Source organism: Cydia amplana, chromosome Z, assembly GCF_948474715.1.
Source record: "Cydia amplana chromosome Z, ilCydAmpl1.1, whole genome shotgun sequence".
NCBI lineage: Eukaryota > Metazoa > Arthropoda > Insecta > Lepidoptera > Tortricidae > Cydia > Cydia amplana.
This window is the reverse complement of record NC_086096.1, coordinates 32,342,017-32,363,929: the sequence shown is the minus strand read 5'-3', so window position 1 is coordinate 32,363,929 and position 21,913 is coordinate 32,342,017. Positions and strand designations below refer to the sequence as shown.

The window sequence follows — 21,913 nt, the reverse complement described above, 5'->3', positions numbered from 1 at the left end:
AAAGCCGTGTAAGCTTATTGTGACCGTGTTTTCTCCTAAGAAACCCATGTTAATACCAGTTATATACTAGTATAATAGGGATGATGACACATGTTGAATTTTATAAGAAAATCTAGTAAAATAGATAGCAAACGAGCAATTTATCACAATAATGTGGATATTAAAATAAAATATTGAAAAATTACAAAAATACAGGACCTGAAAATTTCAAAATTTAAGTTTTTTTTTAACTTCCAAAAACGATAAAAGTAAGGGTACCATTCGATTCCTTACATTTCATCCAAAAAAATATTGTATAGCAACTATATACATAAACGCAATATTTCACCGACAAAAACGCAATTTTCTTGTTTCGTCCATACTACAAGATGGGCTCCCAAAGACGTTGACGTCACGCACGGCCTCTGGCCGTTTTGTATAGGGCGTTTCGCGAGTGAAGTGCGACTGTCGGCCTTTGACTACAATTTCTGACTTTTGTGCAAACCCGATCGATTGATACCATAAATGAAAAAAAGCGGCCAAGTGCGAGTCGGACTCGCCCATGAAGGGTTCCGTATTTAGGCGATTTATGACGTATTAAAAAAAAACTACTTACTAGATCTCGTTCAAACCAATTTTCGGTGGAAGTTTACATGGTAATGTACATCATATATTTTTTTTAGTTTTATCATTCTGTTATTTTAGAAGTTACGGGGGGGGGGGGGGACACACACATTTTACCACTTTGGAAGTGTCTCTCGCGCAAACTATTAAGTTTAAAAAAAAATGATATTATAAACCTCAATATCATTTTAGAAGACCTATCCATAGATACCCCACACGTATGGGTTTGATGAGAAAAACATTTTGAGTTTCAGTTCTAACCATGGGGAACCCCAAAAATTTATTGTTTTTTTTCTATTTTTGTGTGAAAATCTTAATGCGGTTCACAGAATACATCTACTTACCAAGTTTCAACAGTATAGTTCTTATAGTTTCGGAGAAAAGTGACTGTGACATACGGACGGACAGACGGACAGACAGACAGACATGACGAATCTATAAGGGTTCCGTTTTTTGCCATTTGGCTACGGAACCCTAATTAGTCATGTAGCCTATTCAGCCCCATAATGCATAACAGCTGAAGCCGCCATTGGAAAACGCGTTCAATTGTTTATCGTATCTCCGCGCAACAAATTCCAAATTCAAACCCCTTTTTTTTAAGGGTTAGTGTTACGGCTGTTATGTGTGGTGGGGCAGAATTGGGGCCAAGGTACAGTCGGAAAAATGTTGACGTCTTTATTGCGTTGTCATTAGTAAATAAATTAGATTAATTGATTTCGATTCGCTTTGCTGAATTCAATTCATTGGTATTTACCAGCATGTGTTCTATTGTAAGTGATCGATTTCGTCTGAGCAAAGCTATTTATGACATGGACATATAGAGCTTATTTTGTTTGACTTAAGACTGACTGCTAACTGACTTAAGCCAATGTAGCGTCCACAAAAGCCCTTATTAACAAAGCTTCATTGGTTGTTCTAGATGAGTATAGTCTAAGACAAAATGTCGTTCTCAGAATTTACAGCTACACGAAAAGTTTAAATTTGACAGCGTCACTTTGGACGTCAAAAATTGACGTTTGACAATTCAGTGACTACAATTTCCTACCCTTTTACTTGACGTTGGCTATGGGCAACACTGCCCTCAAGTCCATACAAAGAAAAAAAAATAGCGCAGTACCTACGGCGCCATCTTTTTCGATTGTCAAATTAGGGAACAAGGTTTTTTCTTAGGCTTTACCTCTATTACAGAAAACAAAGTTTGTTAACACTTTTCCAGGCCGCTCTGATATAGGTAGAAGGTTTTCTCTAAATATCCGAATATATTCCAAATCATAAATTTGAAGACTAATCTCATTTTGTGAATGTCAATGTAATTTGAACCTTTAATGGAATCGTTAAGGTTGAAATTCTATTGACAGGTAAATAGTGGTCGATAAATCCTCTATTCCTAGAGCCATTTGCGCCATCTAGGGTTAGCCAATAACTCGGGGTTAACCGATTAAACCCGGAGTTACCAGTACAATTTAACCCTGTGTTAACGGTTAACTCCGAGTTAGTGGCTAACCTTAGATGGTGCAAGTGACACTTATAGTATGTCTGGAAAAGGGAATAATTAAGTTAAATTCTGTATAGAATCTGGACAATATAAATATTATAATATGCTTTAGCACAAGAAAGTTCAACATTATCACATGCCGACTGTACCTATATCCTAAAATTATGTTTTTATGTTATGTGACTTGACTAATCTGACTTATGTATTATTCATCGCTGACCATGTATTACTGTCCTAAAATAAGTTGCTAAATAAAAAGATGAGGATTAAAACAGGTAGTCTTGTTTTTAATATAATATATTAAGTTTGTATAAACAAAGCATATGCATCTCACGTGAAAACTCACCTCGTCATGTAAAATATTTGCTTAGTGATAAAGATATGCTGAATACGATGAACATCAGCAACAGAGTGTAAATGTTTGTTCTGTCTCGAGCAAGTACCGGGACGACTATCTTTTTACTGATCAAGGAAAAAAATAAGAACATTACATACTATATAAAAATAATTTATTTAATACTGTCAATACTATCTTTTGTTGCTTAAATCTAACGGCAAGTCTAGGCGAGGGGCTTTTTTGTCAAAGGTGTTGCTCTCCCGTTTGGTGCACTTTAAGTTTAACGGCATATCCGAGCCAGCGGGCTTCACATCCGCACTCTCCCTTACTTCTGGATATGCTTCGATCCGGGGTTCCTCGTACGTGTATATTTTTTCCCCGATTGCAGGTCTTAGTACTGGACAGCTGACGCCGTTGCAGTAATAGCTTCTGTAGGCGTGCTCGTACATCTGCGTGTACTCTACATACGACATTTCGTTAATAGGCAATCTCAACGGGTACATAGTTTCCAGTGGTCTCGTGTAGACTGGCTCCAAAATGGGCGGGTACGGCGCGGTCGGTATCGAATCGCTCATGGGTAGAATGGGATTGTAAGGTGGTATCGTAGGTGAAGTATTTCTTGGCGGAGAATACTGGATACGCATTGGTGATGTGGACTGTATGTTGTTGTAAGAGAAGCTGTTTTCCTTTGCCGGCGAGCTGGTCTCGGGGCTGTGCGTTTCTGGCGTGTGTTTGGACGTGAAGTGTTTGTAGGTTTTGACGTGTTTCCTTAGGCTGGAGGGGTCCGTGTACCTCTTGTTGCAGCCGGGAACCTTGCAGCAGTATGGCTTGTCTACCGTGTGGGTTCGCGTGTGTTTGAAACGGTCGCTTGAGTTTGAGTATGCCTTGCCGCAACCCTGTTGGCAAAAATACATTTTTAGCTACAATATTTGTCGTCCATAGTAAAATTACATTTCATTTGCAAACATACATTCCAAAAATAGTAAATTTATTATATAATTTTAATATTTGTTTATATATATTGTGTTCTATCTTTTCGCGACGTATAGAAAGCATAAGGTAATATTTTTTGAAATAGTCGCTCTGAGGTGAGGGTAGATATTTAAAAGGCACTGGTTAGATGTGAAGTAAATAAAACCTTGTATAACGTTAACAAGTACAAATACCTAAAGAGAAAGATATTTTATTGAGTTAATAAAGGTGCTTAAACTACTGGAATAATTAATTACCTCATAAGGGCAGACGTAGGGTTTTTCACCCGAGTGTGATCTTAGATGGATCTTAAGGTTCTCTGCCCTGGAGAAACTCTTGCTGCACTGGTTGCACGTGTGCGGACGCTCGTTCGTGTGCGTCCTTATGTGCACCAGCATCTTGTACCTGTTGACAAACAAACGCAAGTTCAATGATATGTACTTTTTATAGCTGGCTTCGTCTGCGTGGATGATGATGATGATGGTTGATGGGAAGAGCGGCTTAAGAGGCTGAGTTACTTACAGACATACTGAGTTACTTTCGCATTTATAACATAATGCTATATATATATTACATATTCTATTATATTTATTTATATCTATTAGGTATACATGTAGGATACTAGTAGGGATGTATAGCGGGCGCGGTAATGATTTTATCAGTGAGCTTGAGCTTGTTTCTTAAAATCGCATGGCAGCTTTACAACAACAAAATAAAAAAAATAGTTTAAATGTCAAGGATTATTTATTTTGAGCTATCAAGCCAGCTCACCGTGCCGTCTGTGTAACCAATGTCAAAACAACCTAAGTATGTTTAAACGAAAAATTGAAGGTTCGACATGTAACTTATAATGCGAAGCTGCGGTCGTAGCGCTACGCCGTAGCCCGTAGCCGGTTGAAGTACCCGTTTAGAAAAACTCCTGTACCGAAGAGCTTTCTACTTTCTAAATAGATACTAACCGTGCATTAAATCCTCTCTGAGGCCTGGTGCAGTCGCGCCAGCCGCAATAGAAGAGGCCATCCCTGTGCGCGAGTGCGTGTACGCGTGCGACGTGCGCGGACAGCCGCGCGACGCTGCTGAAGTGCGCGCCGCAGCCGCGCCAGCCGCACGCAACCTCGAGCGGCTCGCGCTCTGGCGACGACCCTCCTGACGACGACTCCTCGTCAATCTGTATAAACAAAACACCATCGATACATTGTTGATTGAGATTGCTAAAGGACATAAGTCGCCAGGGATGACGTGCGAGAAACGTCCTATAGTCATATAGTATCCGAGTATATAGCCGAGTATCTAAAAGGAAACGATTTGGAAAGGTGATTCCTGACTCCGGAACAGATACTTCAGATTCAACAAACCATAAGAGAAATTCCAACGAATATTTGGTATATCTAAGAGAGAAGTCGATATTTTTATATTGATGTATAATCTGGTATCAAAAAATACCTGTGTTTGTACTGCAGGTAACATCACTGGTCTAGCAATGTAGGGCGCGAAACGGTCCGCGGGCATCCACCGTTGCACCCTGCACCCCTCCCCGGCCACCTCCGGTCTCCATTGCGGAAAAACTAACATTATGAATCACTATCGCTTCGATATTAGAACGTGGTCACCGTTCGGCATACATCGACACAATGATGGCTAGCGCGCGCGGCGCTTACTTATAAAACATCTCCGAGTGACAACGTGCTGATAAGCGGACGTATCCCCCGCGAATATGCTCCACGTTCCCCCTGGGTAAACTGGTTAAAACTATACCGATCTGTATGGCGAGCGGTTAATGAGCTTGTTTTGTTATTGCTGGTGTTTCGATTATCATTTGCGGTTTGTAATAGGGGCTATATTAGCACAGCAGAGTTGTAAAGGACGGTTAGCGAGCGCCCCGTGGTAGTGTGGCCGAGTGTTATCGGCAGCCGCCTGCTGCGGCCGGCGGCCAGTTATTACCAGTCTGATAGGCCGTAGTTCAATAGGTGACTGATACGCATGCAGTCAGTGTGAAGCGATCTCGAGCTGGTTCTTAGTGTGAATCCCTTCGATGATTGCATCGCTTTAGTTTAAAGTCCACTCGCACTCGCGGAAGGGCTAATTAATAAGTATTAACATGAATTAAATTAACTCTAAATTTTGATTTTTATTACATCATTTTATTACTTACTCGTACATCAGACTTAGTAACACTAACTTTCTAAACATTTGGGATAATTCTCAAAACATAAATAGACATATATATATAGCAGTGGGCGACCGAAGGCTAAAATGAATATAGAACAGTTCTAGATGAATGTGAGGCATAAAGTATTTAGTATATTTAGTTTATTTTCAGTGTCATTTTTCAATCGCACCTCATATAACTCTATCGGTGCCATCGCGTCAGTAGACATGGGCTAGCTTCCTAGATCAAAAACACATTTGGAATTTGCCATCAACATTATAAAATTATCTGTCGATCTAAAGATTAACTGAAAATAACTAACTGCGTAGGTGAAATAAAGCTGTTGCACAATGATTTAAGTACTGAAAAAGAAATGAATTAAGTACCTAGGTCTTATATTTTTATGATTTTATTATTGGGCCGCGAAAGGCCTTATTGCTGTAATTTGTCATTGTCTGTTTGTGTTGATTACTTACACTTATAGAAATTGTCTACCTAAACAGAGCGGTAATCTCTGACCAAATAAAAACACTGTAAAAAGAAATGAGACCCGGATAAAGTATGTTAACATTGGTTTTATTGTTTAAGCCATTTTTCTTGGCTATTAGTATCTATATCACTAAATAAATATGGGAACTTAGGCTTTTTTTTCGTGTATTACTTTACCTACCTACATAACATACCTGTAGAGTGAAGGCGTGACAAACTTATCAGTTGGGTAAGCCAGAGCTTGCGGAGCTTTTGTCGAGACTCGTAGGATAAGGTGGTTAGATGACCCCAAATAGGGAAATTATGGTTTTAGGAACGCCCACATTGTTACCTTGGGTGGTATATTTGCTAAGCCAAGCAATTATTACCTTCCAATAAAACTGCCTATATGCCTACTCGGCCGAATAAAACACTGCCTAGCGCCATCATGGTATATTGATAGGTAATTAATTAGAAAATGGGTCAGAGACCTCAGGGTAAGATTTTATTTTCAAACAGTATTTCTGATATGACGTCACGCGTGCCATTAAAACGTCCTTAGAACGTACTTACTCGTAGTTTCTAAGAAACTAAAATAGAAAGTTTGTTTTTGGTCTACGGTTTTTGTTCCATAGCATATGTGCGGAAAGAGAAGAATCATAGATTGTATTGGTTCCCTTACAGACTCTATCAGATAGAGTCTGATTCTAATGTCATGTTTTTTTAATCGTAAGTGCGTTATCGTGCGTTAAGCTAATCCTCATTGATTTGCTTTAAGTAGGTACCTAAGACATTTGGGCCAGGGTAGTGAAAACGCCACCGTCGACTGACTTAATTCTGAAACATGAGGGACATTCTTACTTACGTCAGCTTCAACCATAGTGCCTGGTGTGCCTATACACATTATTTTACAGCATATAACTAGTACCTATTGCTCTCTGTATTATTATTCAACCAGTTGTCTACATTATATTTTAAAGTAATAAACATACTTCAGCTAGGTAGGTATATAAATCGCAGACCGATTGGTCACCGACGTCACTGTCAAACCTGTCTACATAGGTAGGTACTCTAGATAAGGGATTATTTCGTAAGGCCATCGGAAAATTTAGATAGCCACGTAAGGACCGTCCGGGACGGTTATCTAATCACGTGTAGATCTGCTGGTCCCCGCGTGCAGACGGTCTTCCGAAACCGCGATCCCAACAATATCAGCTTTAATCCATTCGACAATGATAAAGCAATGTTGCTCTGTAAATAGCGAATCCAAGTGCAAATATGGTGTAAGATACTGCGTCATCAGATACCTAGTTCGTGTTTGAACTAGCAAAAGCGACAGCGTTATCGGTACGGTATCAAGCGAGAGTGTGTGTGCGTTGCGTTTGCGCGAGTGTGCGCACGGCCCCCTGCGGCCAGCAGCGGCGCGCGCGCCGGTTTCAGCCGGCTCGCTTATCGCGCCGTCTGCGTCGACGTTAACATAATAAACGTATGAACAATCCAAGAAAGTATTAAATTGCGACATATTAAGAACATTACATTCAGGTTGACAATATAAACTTGTGTGTTGCGATATAATTTACGGTCAATTATTACTGGTCAATCATCGCTTCGGACAACTTTATAGGTAGTATAGGTACCACTACTTAATGTACGAAATTTTGCCTATAAGTACCTATATATAGAAGTATTTTGTATCAAATTGTATCTATTCTTTAAGTTCTGTTTAGAAATTAATATCCCACCAAAAACATTTTCATGTAAAATGTTGCCAAGACGAAACCATAAGGCTCGCACTGACAAAAAGTTATCAGATCTCTTGTAGAGCCAAGCTTCTAACTCTACAGGCCCTACCTTCACAGACTCTACACCTTAGTCCAAATATGTGGCTTGATCGTTTCGTCACATGGGCGTTAGGTGAAAAATGTATTCGCTATTCATTATTTTTTATTATAAAATAGTTCTTGTAATAATGAAACGGCCAAGCCACATATTTTGACTAAGGTGTAGAGTCTGTGAAGGTAGGGCCTGTAGAGTTAGAAGCTTGGCTCTACAAGAGATCTGATAACTTTTTGTCAGTGCGAGCCTTATGGTTTCGTCTTGGCAACATTTTACATGAAAATGTTTTTGGTGGGATTTCACGTCTTTTTGTAAGTTGCTTATGACAATCTTCTGATTTAAAGGGTTGTGGGTGATTTACTATTAAAAATCCTGAAATACGTATACCTGGGGGCATATTTTATATACAATCTGCTTTTTACTGATTCCCCATACAAACTTCAACCCCCTTTTTCCCCTAACGCCTTTTCCACCCCTTTTCACCCTTACGGGGTGATTTTGGGGTTGAAACTATTTTATATCCTTCTCCATAACAATAACTATCTACATACCAAATTTCAACTAAATCGGTTCTGCGGTTATTGATTTCCCATACAAAATTCCACCCCCCTTTTCACCCCCTTAGGGGCTAATAATTTAAAGTATTTGAATTATTTTGTTGTTTGTGGACTAATACTATCTCACATACCAAATTTCAGCTTCCTAGGACTTCAGGAAGTACCCTAGAGGTTTTGATGATCAACAGTGAGTGAGTGAGTCAGTGACGAAATCGGGTTTTTTTAGATATTAATAAAATCTTAAGTATAAGAGCTATTCAATTGAATTTTTTTATGCTTAATAAGTCCACTATTGACATCATATCCCGAGAGTTTTGTTTATCTGGTATAATCCAAACCCAAGTTAAGAGGGTTCAAAAAAACGACGAAGCGCTTCGAGAAAAGGTAGGTAGTGCCCTTGCGCTTCGCTTTGCTCGTCTTGGCGGGGGCACTACCGTGCCCCCAGATACAATCTTTGGCATGATTTGACGGTCGGTTGGTTGTGTTCTATCGATTTAATCGACTTGTCTTGTACAAACGTTTATCGAAAAAGTACGTGATAGAGTCTGTGCGGAAAGAGAAGAGTCATTCCACGACTCTTCTCTTTCCGGACAGCCTCTAGAATATTGGTATTTTAATTTATTATAGTGGCGTAGGTACTAGGTCAATAGCATGGGCGTTTCGAACGACACATTTCTTTGGATAGGTACATTTTAACTGTCTTTACATTTGATGATAATTTCAGTTGTTTCGTTGTAGTCAGGGACCTCAATTTACCAGATAACCAAAAATATCATCAAAATGTCGAAACTAAAAATAGAAAAAATGTTTATCAACATGTGATAAGCATTTCATGAATATGTTTTTGTCTTCAATATTACGTACCTACTAAAATTAAACAAGTAGACATACTCTAAGCTACTTATGTATACCTATTTATGAATCCTGAGCATTTAGTTTCTGAGTGGATCAACTATTTCTTGTTGTTATTCTGTCCCGTCAGCCAGGGGACAATAAGATACCTACTTATTTTACCTCACTTTTTCACAACTCACAAGAAATTATATAGAAATTGTCCTATACAACTGTCTACTAGCTACGTTTTTTTGTATACGTACATATTGTAGGGCCATCTGACCTTTATGGAAGGGACTTCTCTCTTTTACAGAAATGCGTATGTTTGTGAATTTAAATGACTTAAAATCGGGCTTTAAAGAGTGTCGAGAAAAAGTTGATTTACCCTTCTATTAGCTTCTGTTTTAGATTATTCCATAACATGTATCCGTTTAAAACGAAACCATTAAATTATCTACAGTTGGAAAAGCGAAAGTTGGTATAAGTACTTAAATTTCATAAAGTGCTACTGAAACTGCTGCAATGTAATTTTTTTAAGTTAGACTGTTGATATGTCGAGCAAAATAACATTAAACAGTGCCCTAAACCTACAAATGTAACACTGTGATAGATACACAAGATAGTGGCTTTGGGATAGTGGTTTGGCCGAATACCAAATATCCGGCCGTCAGGTTCCCCGTCGTGCCGAATATCCGGCCAAATGTTCAGCCTAAAATGTGCAGGTATTAGTTATTTGTGAACTTTGAATATGTAATAATAATTTACCTAAACACATTTTACTTTTAAATAAGTGGTACTTATGGTGAAAATAATGTAAACTGATTGGCTAATAAGTACAGAAAAAAAAACACGCACCAAATGATACCTTGTTAGAAATAGCTTGGCGTCTTCCCTTAATCTGTTCAAAACCAGATAGCTTAGAAGATTAGGTACCTAATGCAATACACGTGTCGCGTCGAGATATCGTTAAATTGAAAGGTGCGCGTGTAGGTAAAACCTGAATTTGCGTGTACAAACATTGCTCACGAGTCAAGCAAAACTGGACCCTGTGTCGATGACACAAGTTTGATCTTAGGCGCGTAAAAGGATTCTCTTCATTATTCGCCACGAGTTAAGTTGGTGTCGATGGCGGTGTTTACTTGCCTGTGCGATATCTATTGGACAGACAGGCCGCGGGGGCGGACGGTCGGTTCAAGCCAGCCGGTATGGTCCGGTTGCGGTTATCGCATACTCGTACTTCATTTCATCACGCAAATATTGTTTAACCGCTAATTGGATGCACCTTATTGGCAAAATAGAGAATTATATAGACTTGTTATGTAGGTGCATATGAAACATATAATCTTGTTCAGCCCCATGCATCGTAACAGTGCATTATGTACATTTTGTCATTATACTTTGAAAAAAACTCGTATCTTGGTTTGTCTATGACCATTGAAAAGAAAAATGTAGTATAGTTGGTCAAGCAGATCTTGTCAGTAGAAAAAGGCGGCAAATTTGAAAAATGTAGGCGCAAAGGGATATCGTCTCATAGAAAATTTGAATTTCGCGCCTTTTTCTACTGACAAGATTTGCTAGACCATCTATATCTACCTATGTAAGGTAAACGTACTAGTGCTCGGCACGGTCCCAGTACAGTACATACATGTCATCTTTAAAAATAAGTCATTGTCAATAGAGGTGACAGCAGGGTGTCATCTATTGGGCATTAACAGGTCGAGCACAGGAACTTTTACCTTATGGGATCCATATTATAGAGTTACTGCGGTTCAACTTTGAGGAGCAGCGAGATACGAGATTTTTTTATTTAAAGTACGGACGAGTTGTACCTAAAGTACCTAAATTGATACTAAATCGAGCAAGCGAAAGATAGAACCAAAATAGAACCACGAGGTTAGCGAGTGGTTTCGAAAAGTGGGATCTTGAACGTTGCGAGGGTTAAACAAATTTTGTCACCGAGTGACCCCAACATTTTTCAGCACACATAGCAAAGAAAATACTAACTGTAAAATATCAAATACAAATGAACGTTATTACATATTTATCATTCAAAATAATTTAAAAGTCAATCCGACCAGCCAACATACACATCTCTAAAGTCTATTTACAGTACATATGGGGCTACTTTTCCGCACTAGTGCGTAAAATAGCACTTTTCGTGCGTATGTCGAAACTTTAAAGTGCCATATGTACTGTAAAACGTTGTTCGATACACGTGCGAATAAGTAATTCGCAACTCGTGTCGATTTAAAACACTCCCTTCGGTCGTGTTTTAATTTATCGCCACTCGTTTCGAATTTCCTCTTTTTCGCACTTGTATCGAAAATAACTATTTTTTATTCAGTAGACTAAAATGACATTTCATAGTATGAAATAACATTTTATGTTCATACTATGTTCATTTTATGGTCATTTCAGTCTACCGAATAAAAAAATATACTTTGTTAGTAGTTTGTTAGTTAGTGTTAGGTATTCCAAAAATTATTAGTAGACATACTTATAGTATCAAGTTTCGATTAAGGTTTCTAAATTGATTCGATGGAAGACGGTTGCTAAAAAAAAATCCAGTGACGTATCCACTGGGGAAAACGTAATACGTTATCTTTACTGGTAATTTAGGGTTACATAGAACATAGGGTTTCATCAAATGATACGTTTGTAACAAAATCAGTGATCACTCACCATATCATCTGTCACCACGTTCTTCGACGTCACAATTTTTTTGAAGAGCCCCACCAACGTCGGTAATCAAAGCTGTTGTGACGTCGAGTTTCCCGCCAAAAGCGGCGCTGGCGACCACACGCGAACTGCGCCAAAATAAAAATTCCAAAATAGCTGCCATAATGCCGCGATGGAATTAAAATAGGCGCGCGTACCCGGCCGATCGCTTCATAGGATACGATTAGTGCCTATTATTGATGTATTGTTCCACTGGGAAAGAAAGTTGATATTATTTATCAAGTTGCATTTTATTATATGTATATGTCAGACGACTCCTGGATAAGGGTACTTACAGTTTGAAACATGAGAAACTGTACCCACTGTTTTTCATTTCATTAGTTAGGTATGTATATCAACTCAATTGTATGTACCTAATAATTCGAACCAAATCACACCTTCCTGTCAACACAAGTGTCATGTACTTAGTACAAATTACATACTTACTCGGTACCTCTAAACAGTATTTTTCGCTTGCTCGCTCGCTAACATGGATGCGTTTAAATGAAAGATAGTTATTTGTGTTACAAGGGGGCAAAGTGTTGTTTAACCGCTCGTAATAATATTGATACCCGAGCAAGCGAAAGATTCGCAAAATAGAATCTTGATCGTTGCGAGAGATTCAAAGCACGAGGGTTAAACAGAATTTGCCCCCGAGTGACACACAAAAATTTTCACCACACCAACCCTAAGAAAATATTAACTGTAAGATATCAAACAAAATCAAATCCAAATGAATGTTATTAAGTATGTATTTATTTGTAGTTCAAAATCATCATTTAAAAGTCAATTCTACCAGCAAACATAAGAAAACAACTCAAAATTTGCATTTGATTACTTTCCCGCATATGTGAATAAATTAAACGAGCAATTCTTGATGTATATTTATTTATTTACATATAATGATACATATATATATATTTCGGGGATCTCGGAAAGGGCTCTAACGATTTCGATGAAATTTGCTATATGGGGGTTTTCGGGGGCTAAAAATCGATCTAGCTAGGTCTTATCTCTGAGAAACGCGCATTTGTGAGTTTTTATAGTTTCCCAGATATTGTGAATAAAATGCAACTTTGCTATCAGTTTTTGAACAATCAAGAGTGCCTTTACCAGTTGGTGCGGTGAAAAAAAATAAAACCCTGGCTGTGCTTTTGTTTTAGTACTCGTAATTGTGCCAGTTTTCATTTTCCGTATTGCATAACGCTAATAAACACAATAAATACACACAAAAATATTGAGATTATTTGAGACACGCGACATTGCATGGAGGTTGAAACGCTTTATATTCATTGACTTCTCTCTGGTTAATGCAATATTTGTGTCCACCTCATGTTAAACGCCATACCTTCGCGTTTTGAACACATAATATAACATAATTTTTAACAAGTAATATATCGCGAATTAATTTTGTTCGCATTTAAGTATTTCCAAAAGGTAAACAAAAATTATTCGCGATAGATCCATTAAATATATGTATAGGTATGCTTTATGCATTAGTATTCCTTATGCTTCGGACCCCGGTTCATTTGCCATGTGTGTAAGTGTACATGTATATTTTAATATCAAATGCAAAACCACCCCACTACCAAAACTGGTATTCTAATGCTACATAATGCTGTTACGTGTGGTAGGGCGGGCAGCATTGGACTAAGTTATTTACTTTTTCATCAGATCACACTGACTCGTATATTATGTAGGTACAAAGCATATGGCATTGTCCGCATGTGTAGCCCATTTTATTCCCTAGGGAGCTATGGATTTTTAAACAAGCTATGTGCAATTTACTTTAAAATTTAATTTCTTTTGTTTATGGTAAAAAAAGTTCAATTGATATAATTTAATAGCTGTTTTAATTCTTTTTACACAATTTCCATTCGAGGCTGTATGTCAAATGAGTTTCTTGCCTTTCATGCTTATGCCTTTTAAGTACTTCAAATCGATGGCGGCCGGCATGTGTAATTTTTCCTTATTTATAATTTATTTTATTTAGCTTACTTAAAACTTTTTTCTTCGAAAGTGTGATAAAAACATTGCGTGTAACACTGGCGGTATTAAAATTGTGCCTTTTGGGCATGGGTTCCTATTGACTCGTTAACAATTTTACTAACAATATTTATGTGATCTCCCAGTTTAATGAAAGGTATACAAAATAAATAAAACACCAGTTTCATATTTATTTGTTTCATACAATTGCATAATAATATTTATTTCTTATAACATTTGAATATTGAAATGGAAATATTGGCGTTATTGTTCTGGTACTAAATCGGAAATGTTTATGTGGGTATTGTGGTACTATTACAGTGTAGTTTCGGTTTACTTTGTAAATACGAAGATGAGAGGTGAGAGCAAAACAATGCATGTACTAATCCGTATATCTTAGAAGTTTGTACCTTCCTTAAAGTACAATTTTGTACTTTTTCGGACTAAACACATATGTGACTTGAACCTGCTAGTGAAAATATGTGTGATCATGCAAGTACATAATATTTGACACTTGAGCTAGGTAATGTACTCGGACATTGGTTGCATTTATCTATACAGTTTTAATCAACTTATTTTCTTCTTCTTTTCTTTCTTCTAATTTTAATACTTATTGGGTATTACAGGTAATATTTAGATTACTTTTAAGTACCTAATACATTAATAGCTCTGATGCATATCAAAACTGGGAAGTTCACTAGTTTATTTACTAACTTCTTTGCTGTATTCGATGAATTTAAGGAAGGTTGATATGCATCGACATGCTTGAATGGAAATACATTACATAACCCATAAATAACCATTCAAGAATTAAGAAGTCTTCAAATCATTTGTAAATCTATATATTTCAAAAGGTCAATCCAATCATATTACCTAGATTGGTTTTTGTATTTTTTACTGTACTATTCAGAAAGTATTGTTAATTCCTAGTAAATGTAAGTATAAAATTCTTTTGTAATATACAATCTTTATGAATGTGTTGAAACTGATTTATATTTGAACGGAATTATTGAAATTCATTAGCTTTCGTCTGTTTTGTAATTAACTCATAAATTTCGATGTTCTAACGCAACTTACTCTGTAAATACGTAAAACAAGGCGTAAAAAATTGAGCTATCGGTGCAATGACACGATTCACTTAATAATAAGTAATAAAAGTCGTGTTAATTAGCAGTGGCCTGAAATATGTACGATACAAATGATTACATTTAAATTTAAAACTAATATCGCTTTAAATTCAAAGCAAGAAGCCAAGTTTACAAATTTAACAGAAGAAAAGCATAATATTAGGGTAGAAAGACGACGCCGAGCCGCTAATTGCTATTTAACTAATACACATTGATACACACTAAATTTAAGTAGATGCCGACTCGCAAGTCATAATAATTATTGACAGTAATACTAAAAGCACAAAATCCTTAAAACACGAAAATATTAAATATAATATAAGAGTGAATTGCAATAAAAACATATTACATAGTTAAGGACCTGTAAATTAGTCTAAAGTCAATTGATTTCATTGTGTTACGACAATTAAGGTTATTTAAGTTATATGCATGAAAGTGTTTCTGCGTAGACTTATATGTGTATGAATTAAGTACAATAAATAAATACAACACAGTACGATTTACATGGTTAATTTTCGTAACACAAATGAATAAATTACCCTAAGACTAATCTGATTCACAGCTTCTTAACTACGCTTAATTACGCTTAATTACGTAATTTTTTTTTGCAATTTACGCATAAAAAACATCACAATTAAATAAGTGAAATGCCAGTTCGGGAATGACATAATACATAAATTTGAATAATTAAAATAATACAAAAAAAACAATTGTCTTTGTTATTTTGAAACATCTGAATCTCGGGCAAGAATATGCTTTTGTCTTTTTAATGTCAAGATAGTTTGTATTTGCTAACATTTTTCCATTATTAAGAAAATACTTCAACAGGAGCATTTTATGCGTAGCCTTACGTTTCACTTAATTACATACGTATTACCTATAGCAATCGAACTAATAAAATTCAACTACATAAGTATATATTAAGTAACCAAATACTGGTTCAGACACGAATATTATTATTATTATTAATAATAATAATAAAAAACCCCAATTTTAATAGGAATTAGTTATTGCTAAACCTGTTTTTGAAGTGAAAACTTCTTTAGCGGCGCTGTGCACTTTTTGAGGTGGGAAAAAAATGTTAAACTCGCGGCAGCTCACCGTGACCGTAAGACGGACACGTGACCTGATCTAAAAACTGTCATTCGAGTTTTTATTTATTGATTTAAATGCCATCTAGTGAGTTTCCCTCTAACTGCTATTAATATAACTCGAGTACTAACAGTGATGTGCTTAGGGCTTTCAAGAAATGCGACTAAATAACGCTAGATGGCGTTAACCTCAATTACACAGACATTTTGCACTAGTCATTGAGTTTTCACTTCTGCCGGCATTCCCGCAGTGCAACCCGTTGTTTTTTTACGAAAGGAGGGGTATATAGTTAAGTACCTGTTAAATATTTAAGGTAAGTATACCTGATGTATATTTTTAATCTCATAGCAATAAAAAAATTACATGTCAATGTCATATTTTAAAGTATGTAAACAACGGTTACGTCCACATTCCTACAACAACAATAAGTTTTTATAAGGTTCAAAAAGTCTTTAATAATCAAAATTAAGTACGTAAAAAATAGGTATTATTAGGAAAAAAAATCCAACTGAGCCGAGATATTTTACAGTAATAAAAATCAACTAGAAAAAGATAGTATAGTTAATGTATATATAATCGTATAAATTCTAGCAGAACACATTTTGGTAGTATTTAAAGAAGACAGTTCTGCTGTCCACGCTCTAGCCTAATTATATATATTTTTTATAAAGAAGGCCATCGTTTTCTTTTTTTTTTTAACAGTTGAACGTGGCTCGCTTATCTAAAAAGGTTATTTCGTTTAGTTGGATAGATGTGTTGGCCAAGCATTCACACTCGGGTCCGTGCGTTTAATTATACATTCATATGTGTAAAAATACGGTTCGCGTCTCGCGAGACGAATATTAGGCTAAATTTTCAAGAATCTTTAGAGAGTGCATCGGGAACACTGATCGCGCCTCTTGAGCCAGGGTGTACACATGTCGCTTCGGCTTCGGCTCCTCTTCACAGCAACCGCTTTAGTCCATAGGCTCGTTATTAAATTCACTAATTGCGCACTCCTAAAACACTAATCAGTAATCATTGCCGCAAGTTAACATGATTCTACTTACAATTATTAGGTACGTCAAGTAACATGCTGAGAAAATCAACTACGTTACTGTCTTTGATATGCCAATCACTTTATACTGTATGATATGTTGGTTCATTTTGTGCAGTAATTGGGAGTGTAGTTGTTTATGAACGAATGTAGGCTGGTTAAAAGTTCACATTTTCACTTCGACACAATTTGTACCTTATGTGTACACCCGGTGTTTGGCAAACGTTCTCTCTTGTTAGTGGCTGTCGCGGGCGCAAGTTGTATTGAAAAAATAGATTATATCAAGCTATTTTTTACATTTCTCTTCTGAAAATCGCTCTTTCATCTCGTGATTAAAGTCAGAAACCAGTTGCTAATAGGAATTCGTGAGTTAACACAAGTAAAACTGTTCAAAGGTGCATTGCGTGGTCGTGCGCCGTGTGACATGAAATGAAGTTTTCAAACCGTGGTGCTGCAATGGGCTACAAAGAGGAAACGCAGAAGAGAAATACGCCCGCTGTAAAGTTCATGAAGATGTTCACGGGGCTGTATGCCGTCGTTCAAGCGGCACGATGTAGTGTTTGTGCCCCGTACGCGCTAGTCAGGCGTACGTCTCTCTGAAGCGCTTTTGGATGTGGTGGGCGGCGTTGAGCAGGCGGTGGTGGAAGGTCAAGTGGGTGTGGGGGGTGAAGACGGGCGGCACGGGCGCGGGCGCGGCGCGCAGCGGCAGGGTCGGCAGCACCGCGTCGGTGTCCGGGTGGCAGAAGAAGGCGACGCAGTGGCGGCCGCGAGCGCGAGCGTAGGTGCCCGAGGGGACCACTACGCGGTGCATCTGTAGCATTCAAAGTTTAAAAAATATCTCACAAAAGAATCCATTTATGCTTGCCGGGAAGAGAAAGCTATCTAAATATATAACTAAAAATACAATTTTGCGTTATAAAAACTACAGTTTAGGGTTAGTTAGTATTTTGAAATGCAATGATTAATTATTTTGTTACAGAGTTGTTTTGTTTGTCGTGCATAACGTAAATATCGATGGTGCAATAACAATAATTGTGACGTTTCCACATTACAAATTCCTCCAGAACATAATACGCTATCTTATGAGGAGATAGAAGAAATACCTAGCATAAACACATGGACTAGTTTATTCACCTATACACAAACATAACATACATACAAACAAACTCGCCCCCTTCACTTGCACACACACGCACTTACACACCTGCATTTCGCTACACCTTAGTAAGCTCAAAATGTAAATAAATATTTAACTTCATAGATTATATTAATATTATTTGTAATTTTTTAAATAAGTTTCGTTTTAATAAGTATGACCTGCAATAATCTAAGCCTGATTGTGTTAACTACGCGCTACATGTCGTTTGAATACTCGTAACTGTGTCGGCTACCTACGGGACAGGCACTGCCTAGTGTAGGAACCATGTATAATTTGTTCTTGGTTTATGTTATTCGAGTACTTGCTTAACCTCTTTGTTTAATACTTATGCTCAATATCAAATATGTACTGAAATAAAGATTTACTTTTACTTTATAATAATTTCACAATGTTGATAAAGTACTGCGGTATGTAAATAAACTGTTAGTCAACGCGACAGTTCGTGTTGTCATCGATGTTATGTAAATATTTTTATTTTTTCCTAAGAAAATAACAAACTTATTGCATTCCATTTTTAATACTAGTGAACTTAAGCAAAAAAACCCAAGGGCCAAGTACATATTGGGGCCAATAGTTTGGCAATAGTCGCTTGTCAGTGGAGCCTAGGTAGACAAAATAATACAAAAAAGAGGAAAGAGTGGGTTAGTTTTATTTTGTTCTAATGAAACTGATAAATAGGTTTGTTAGACCTTATATGTAAATGTTACTGACCAGGGCCGGCAGAATGTTGGTTGTCCAAGTGGCGAGCAGTTCCCCGGTCTGCACCAAGATGGCGCCGGGAAGATGGCCGACTGACTGCCACTTTTCGCTGCCGTTCAGTTTTACCTGGAAACAATTTCACATACTCATGTTAGTTGAAATACGTAACTCTGCTTGAAAGTTATAATCGACGACTGAGTCAGTTGGCGAGTTATTTTAGTCAATGGACTGGTTCAAGGCTTGGCTGTGTGGGACTGATTTTTATTATTTCAATTATTTAAAAAAAGTAAAACTTAAGTACCTACTCTAACTATAGAATTAGTCCCAAAACTAAGCTAGAAATAACACCAACCACCACCACCTCATTTAAGTGGTAGACTTACGAGTATAAAGTCTCTATGGGTATAGAGACTTGATCAAACTGCTGAGATCCAAACTTATTATAAATACTTTCGCATTTTTTTCACTTTAGGTAGCTGGTGTTTCTAGTTTGTACAGTCAGCCAAGAAAGTGGTAGACTTTCTTGGCTGACCGTACGCAATGATAAAGGAGTCGGAATAAGGAGTGCCTCCGTATATAGTATATAATATGTGGACGGACAAACATCGTCTATTAGGTAGCTACAGGCTGACACGGAAGACGAACAACAAATTCAAGTTATGAGGAAATACTACACGTTAAAATATATTGGGCGTTCTACGCGGTTGGTGCGAACGACCTCAGAACATTACCATGATATTGATCTGATGGCCTTGGCACTGACCTTGATCTATCTATAGCCTATTATTAACCAGCGAACCAGGTACTTATAGGCGGAGAACAGGGTACTTATTTCGGGGTAATCTGCCGAACACTGGATCTGTTTTTAGACGTGATACTTTTTAAATAAACGGTTCAAAAATAAAATGGAGTAAAATACAAATTAGTCATCAAAAATTCATATGTTCGTTGGTGACCTTGGGTTAGGTATAAAGATGAAATGTTTACCGACTTTTGATAGCCTGTAATTTTTTGGGTATCGTCTTGGGTCGTCCCATTCGTTTTTCGTCAAGTTCTTAAATTAGTCCTATTCTGCTTTCGTCACGCATTCTACATTGAAAGCCACTGACGATTGTGACGAATGTAGAATGACGAAAGCAGAATAGGACTCATTTAAGAACTTGACGAAAAACGAATGGGACGACCCAAGACGATACCATTTTTTGCTAAAAACGAGCAATATCTTTACGGCTCTTAACGCATTCACTGCTAGCAACCCGCCAGGCAGGTGTACTATCCGTAGTCGCTTCTCGCTACATACGGTTTTTCCCATGTTATCGGCTACGCTCGTAGCGCGTACTGAATGTGTTAAGTGAAATAACCTGCATTGCGTGTCTCTTAGCAAACGTTTCTTGATGCTTCCCAAGTTACTAATTTATTGTTCTTTGTTACGATTGTTGCTAAATAATTGGACGTAAGCGGAAACTAAACTTAATAAAGCATGACCTCGTACGATTAGGTAAACTCACTAAAAATACCCACAACAGTTATTCATAGATTTTTTCTAATTCCAATTGACAACTATATTTAGAACCCGTTCTTTTTCCACTCTCTTGTGCATTCGTCATTGTCAACGATAAAAAATGGTTTCACAAGTAAAAATACCTCGAGGCCGCCTTCGGAGTCTTGCGCAAGTAGCGTGAAAGTGCCGTAGTCGGCGTGCGCGCCGCAGCGGGTGTAGTGCACGGCGTCGCTCTCACAGCACGGGCCCACGTCCTCGGGCGGCACGGGCGGGTAGTACAGCAGCCGCATGGTGGACGGGTTGCGGCCCTCGCTGGACAGCATGCCCGAATGGCACGTCAGCAGCGTGGCCGGCGGCAGACCTGTACCCACAAATGTACATAATACATAATTCATGATAAATTCGATATTTATTTAATTTGATTTGGGATTTATTTAATTACAACTATGTCGAAAGTGAATTACTTACTTAACAAGGAGAACGTAAGTTCAGTGTTGGGAGCAGGGGAAAAGGATTTTCTAGTGATTTATCCTAATACATATTTGTACGTTCTACTAGTAGTTACAGCAACATCACTTAGAATAATACTGACAATAAATAAAAAGCGGCCAAGTGCGAGTCGGACTCGCCCATGAAGGGTTCCGTATTTAGGGGATTTATGACGTATTAAAAAAAACTACTTATTAGATCTCGTTCAAACCAATTTTCGGTGGAAGTTTGCATGGTAATGTACATCATATATTTATTTTAGTTTTATCATTCTCTTATTTTAGAAGTTACAGGGGGGGGGGACACACATTTTACCACTTTGGAAGTGTCTCTCGCGCAAACTATTCAGTTTAGAAAAAAATGATATTAGAAACCTCAATATCATTTTTGAAGACCTATCCATAGATACCCCACACGTATGGGTTTGATGAAAAAAAAATTTTTGAGTTTCAGTTCTAAGTATGGGGAACCCCCAAAATGTATTTTTTTTTCTATTTTTGTGTGAAAATCTTAATGCGGTTCACAGAATACATCTACTTACCAAGTTTCAACAGTATAGTTCTTATAGTTTCGGAGAAAAGTGGCTGTGACATACGGACGGACAGACAGACAGACAGACAGACAGACAGACGGACATGACGAATCTATAAGGGTTCCGTTTTTTGCCATTTGGCTACGGAACCCTAAAAAGTAAGAGGTTCGATTGCTCATATAAAATTCCTTACAGCTAAATAATAAAGCAGAAAAAGTTGAGGAATAGCTATAAATAGATATACCTCAAGGTTAGACGTTTATTAAGAGGGCAAATTAAAATGGCCTATTTCGCATTGCAAGCATTTTAATACGTATTCATAA

General features: G+C 37.4%; 2 protein-coding genes across 2 annotated transcripts in view; both read right to left on the bottom strand.

Annotated features, from left to right (window-relative positions):
- Window positions 1-2,590: 2,590 nt before the first annotated feature.
- On the bottom strand, window positions 2,591-5,076 carry LOC134660774 (zinc finger transcription factor ref-2-like). The gene is made up of 4 exons (XM_063516563.1): window positions 4,851-5,076; window positions 4,367-4,575; window positions 3,665-3,812; window positions 2,591-3,331 (listed from the first exon to the last, which is right to left on the bottom strand). The coding sequence occupies exons 1-4, from the start codon at window positions 4,977-4,979 to the stop codon at window positions 2,627-2,629; spliced, it is 1,191 nt and encodes a 396-aa protein (XP_063372633.1). The 5' UTR covers window positions 4,980-5,076; the 3' UTR covers window positions 2,591-2,626.
- A 12,582-nt stretch (window positions 5,077-17,658) lies between these two features.
- The window catches only part of LOC134661110 (uncharacterized), a 37,982-nt gene continuing 33,727 nt past the window's right edge, over window positions 17,659-21,913 (bottom strand). Inside the window, exons 5-7 of the mRNA XM_063517058.1 lie at window positions 20,713-20,930; window positions 19,081-19,194; window positions 17,659-18,021 (exon numbers count right to left, since the gene is read on the bottom strand). Of these exons, the coding sequence (XP_063373128.1) occupies window positions 17,791-18,021; window positions 19,081-19,194; window positions 20,713-20,930 (563 nt within the window). The 3' untranslated portion in view covers window positions 17,659-17,790. The remainder of the gene's footprint in view (window positions 18,022-19,080; window positions 19,195-20,712; window positions 20,931-21,913) is intronic.

Excerpts from the sequence above, each read along its gene's own strand:
- LOC134660774 (XM_063516563.1), bottom strand. The coding sequence starts at position 4,979 with ATGTTAGTTTTTCCGCAATGGAGACCGGAGGTGGCCGGGGAGGGGTGC. Across the intron at positions 4,576-4,850 it reads TACCTGCAGTACAAACACAG|ATTGACGAGGAGTCGTCGTC; the intron begins GTATTTTTTGAT and ends TTGTTTATACAG. Across the intron at positions 3,332-3,664 it reads CCTACGTCTGCCCTTATGAG|GGTTGCGGCAAGGCATACTC; the intron begins GTAATTAATTAT and ends TTTTGCCAACAG.